The sequence below is a fragment of the Mus caroli genome, chromosome 8 (assembly GCF_900094665.2).
Source record: "Mus caroli chromosome 8, CAROLI_EIJ_v1.1, whole genome shotgun sequence".
Taxonomy (NCBI): domain Eukaryota; kingdom Metazoa; phylum Chordata; class Mammalia; order Rodentia; family Muridae; genus Mus; species Mus caroli.
Genome location: NC_034577.1, coordinates 17,788,284 through 17,792,270, shown reverse-complemented (window position 1 = coordinate 17,792,270; position 3,987 = coordinate 17,788,284). Strand labels below are relative to the sequence as shown.

General features: G+C 43.3%; 1 protein-coding gene across 1 annotated transcript in view; it reads left to right on the top strand.

Moving 5' to 3' along the window:
- The window catches only part of Golga7 (golgin A7), a 10,960-nt gene that overhangs the window by 3,028 nt on the left and 3,945 nt on the right, over positions 1–3,987 (top strand). The window contains exon 3 of the mRNA XM_021170236.2: positions 3,442–3,594. Within this exon, the coding sequence (XP_021025895.1) occupies positions 3,442–3,594 (153 nt within the window). The remainder of the gene's footprint in view (positions 1–3,441; positions 3,595–3,987) is intronic.

The following is a 3,987-nucleotide window of genomic DNA, read 5'->3' as shown; positions in this document are numbered from 1 at the left end:
GCCTAGACAATAACAGATTTTAAAAACTCCTGGATTTTTTCTCTAGAGCTTAAGTCCAGTTGTGTCACTTGATCACATTAAAATATATCACAGAGACAGTTTATTATGCTAACACTGTATTTACACAAGCATTGAGTGTGGGCCAGCAGGGGTGCAGTGCAGAAGAGTGAAAACAGTGGTGTAGACAGTGTGTAGACAGTAGTGTAGACAGTGTGCAGACAGTGTGCAGACAGTGTGTAGACAGTGTGTAGACAGTGTGCAGACAGTAGTGTAGACAGTGTGCAGACAGTAGTGTAGACAGAAGTGTAGACAGTGTGCAGACAGTAGTGTGGACGGTGTGTAGACAGTGTGCAGACAGTAGTGTAGACAGTGTGCAGATAGTGGTGTAGACAGTGTATAGGCAGTGTGCAGACAATGTGCAGACAGTGGTATAGACAGTGTGTAGACAGTGTGCAGACAGTAGTGTAGACAGTGTGTAAACAGTAGTGTAGATGATGTGTTGCAGTGATGTGTCGTACTGTCGGCATCACTCACTGCAGCTGCCAAGTACTGGCTGTCTTTGTTGCACTTCTGCAAAGTGGACGATTAGGATTATTTGTTCTGGTATTACCACAAGCAAGGAGCGATGTATTGAGCTGCTGGTCACCCTGGTAGTAGGCAGTAGGAAATTCCAGTTCCATTACAGTCTTAGGGGGCTACTGTCTGTATGCACACCCAGAGCTCAGAACATTATGGCTCCCATAACTGTTAGCACTGTTTGCTCTAACTACTCCCACCTATGTCTCCTACCACATTCTTTTCTATTAACTTTCTAAAAATCACATAGACTGCATAAGTACATGCCCTAAGGTTGGAGTCAGGGCTTTGTACATGCTAAGTAAATGCTCAACCACTGAAAACTCAACTTTCTTGTAATATGCTTTTAAACAACTTTATTCCTTTCCATCTTCATTCTTTAAAAAGAACTGGCTACAGCTTTGTTTATTAACCTGCCCTAGATTTGCCTCCATCTTGCAGACTGTGGGACTCTGAGAATAATTAGTATTTCTAGTTTAAAGGGCAGTTTCTAGATCTGGAAGAGATAAGGTAATCCTGATTGGATGTCATTCTTCTGAATGATACAGTATAAAGAAATGTAAACAGTAGAAGAACGCCTCAGATCACAGCATTGCAGACAGTTGAAGTAGCCATGAAAGTTAGGTGTTAAATGCTCACTGACCACCTGAAGCGTTAGTTCAGGCATCACTGCACTGTACTTGTTTTCAAGGTAGGAGCATTATGGCTTCCGTCCTCGGTGACCTTTTTTTCTTTAAATGTGTGTGGGGGTGGCTGTTTCGAGACAGGGTCTCACTCTGTAGCTCAGACTGTACTAAAATTCACTATGACGACCTGCCTGGCCTCACTCACAAAGATTCGACAGCCTCTGACTCCCAGGTGCTGGGTTAAAGCTGTACACTATGCCCAGCTCTCAGTGACAGTCTTGACCCTGCCTTGGAGTCAGAGAAAAACAGTGGGAAGCGGGCCGGCTCCCAGTGTCCTTGTCCACCTGGCCCTGGTCATGGTAACTAAGAGCAAACGACCATTACAACTGCTTCTGACCTGAGGGCTTTTAAGAGCTCAAGGACAGGGTCATAAAATACTATCTACTCTCAAATTTACTTCCTGGATTGGAGATGCGGCTCAGTGTAGAATGCTTGCCTAGGACGCTTGCTCCGGGTCAGAAGGGCCGTGTCAGATGAAATGCTCTACTACGAATNGGCATTTTCAATTCTAGGAGAACAGAAATTGGAAGTCTGCAAAATATTGTTAGAAGAAGAAAGTAAAAACAAATCCGTTTTTAGAGTCCTTGGCTAATGTGCAGGAAGCCGTGGGTTCTGTCCCCTGCTCCACATAAAATGAGGTGTGATAGTTGATGTCTTTAATCCTTGAAAGATGGAGACGACAGAAGGACCAGGACATTCTGTAATGTAGCTCTGTAAGGAGTTTGAAGCCATCCATCAANGAAAGACAAAGGCATGGCTGGAGTAAGGAACAGGATGGCAGCAGCAGAATTGTGCTGTCACTTAATGCAGGGACGTGGCCTGAGGTGGTTGGAAGGCGGCTGCCTTCTCCTGGGAGCATGTGTTACATCTTTGCCATGAAATTAGTGATACAGACTTCTGGGACACACATTGCCCATCCTTAACTAAAATCTCTCCAAGACAAATAGCCAGTGTGTTAGTATTAAGTAGGGTAATGGTGTCATTAGAGGTGGGATGGCTTTACTATGAAGCTGGGTCAGTTAGAGATTTTTGCTCTTCTCAATAATATGAGCATCGAGTCACAAAATCTGCTGCTGCAAAAGAGGGGCCCGAGAAAACAACAGAGCTTGCCACTTGACAGCTCTGCTTAAAGTAGTCTTTGCTCAGTGTTCAGATGCTTGTTTTAGGAATGCAGACTCTCAATTGGAAATGGTGGTGCATACCTTAACCCCAGCATTCAGACGGCCAAGGCATGGAAATCACAAGTATGAGGCCGTCCTGGGCTATGTAGTGAGACCCTGTTTGGAAAAATAAATGAATAAATACTCTTCCAAGGTAAAAGGAACCTCTAATTGTGTGCCCTTACAATTAAGGAGGTGCATGTATAAGAGACTAGCCATAGCATTATAGGTGCTCAGAATACAAATATATATGATTAGAAAGACTNTCATTAGAATTTGAGTATAGAGAAGTAGTATTTTGAACCTTCACAATATCCAGTATCCCACGAGATGGGTAAAGTTAAACTGTAAGTAATTGTATCGTGCCAGAGGTCTGGATTTAGTCTCATGAAAAGTTATTTACCTTATCTTTTGGGGTTTGTTTGATTTTTACGACAAGGTCTCATGGGCCCAGGCTGAACTCACATTTACTATATAGCTAATGCTTTAATTACTTTTCTATTGCTGTGAAGGGCAACTTATAAAAGAAAGCAATTTGTTAGGGGCCTTACAGTTTCAGAGGTGAGTAGACTCCATGACCAACACGGTAGGGAGCATGGCAGCAGGCAGGCATGGCACTGGAGCAGTCGCTGAGAGCTTACATCTGACCTGCAAGTTAGAAACAAAAAAGCTAAGGTGAGTGGCCAGAGTCTTTTGAAACTTGAAGCTCACCCCCATTGACACCTTCAACAAGGCCATACCTTCTAATTGTTAGCAAACAGTTCCGCAACTGGTGACCAGGCANTCAAACATGAATGTGTGGGGCCATTCTCGTTCAAACCACAGCCCAGAGTGACCTCGCACTACTGACCCTGCCTTGGCATTCGTGTGCTAGAGTCACAGCATATTTCCTTGCCTGTTCTATTTATTGTCTTTTAAATTTGGAACCTTGTCAAGACAACAAGGTATGTCTGNTAGCAAACAATGAGTTGGCCATCTTCATCTCTAGAGCTTAATTTAAAATTTTTTCTTCCCTACAGATTGACAGACAGCAGTTTGAAGAAACAGTTCGAACTCTAAATAACCTTTATGCAGAAGCAGAGAAACTTGGGGGCCAGTCGTATCTTGAAGGCTGTTTGGCTTGTTTAACAGCATACACCATCTTCTTATGCATGGAAACTCATTATGAGAAGGTATGGCTACATTTGTGTTCAGTAAAATCTCTAAATACCATGAAAGAAGATAAGTCTTTACATATTAACAGTTGCTTTAAACTTCAGAAACCTCTATATAATTCAGATTTTGTTATTGCTCTTACTGTCCAGAGCACACAGAAGTGGGTCCTAAGTGTTTCTGAAATAGGTCAGCATGTGCATGTCTGCTTGGGGTGACAGGGCAGAGTTCAGACTCCACATGCAAAGTTAGTGCNGAAACTCTGTATGTCTCCAGCTCTTTTGAGTCTTTTTTCTTTCCCCCTAAAGTTTCTGTTTTCGGTCATAGCCTCCAACTTGAGTCCTTCTCTCTGCAGCTGCCTGCCAGCTGGAGGGTTGCTGTTCATCAGCTTGCAATGCTGAGAATGGAAACTC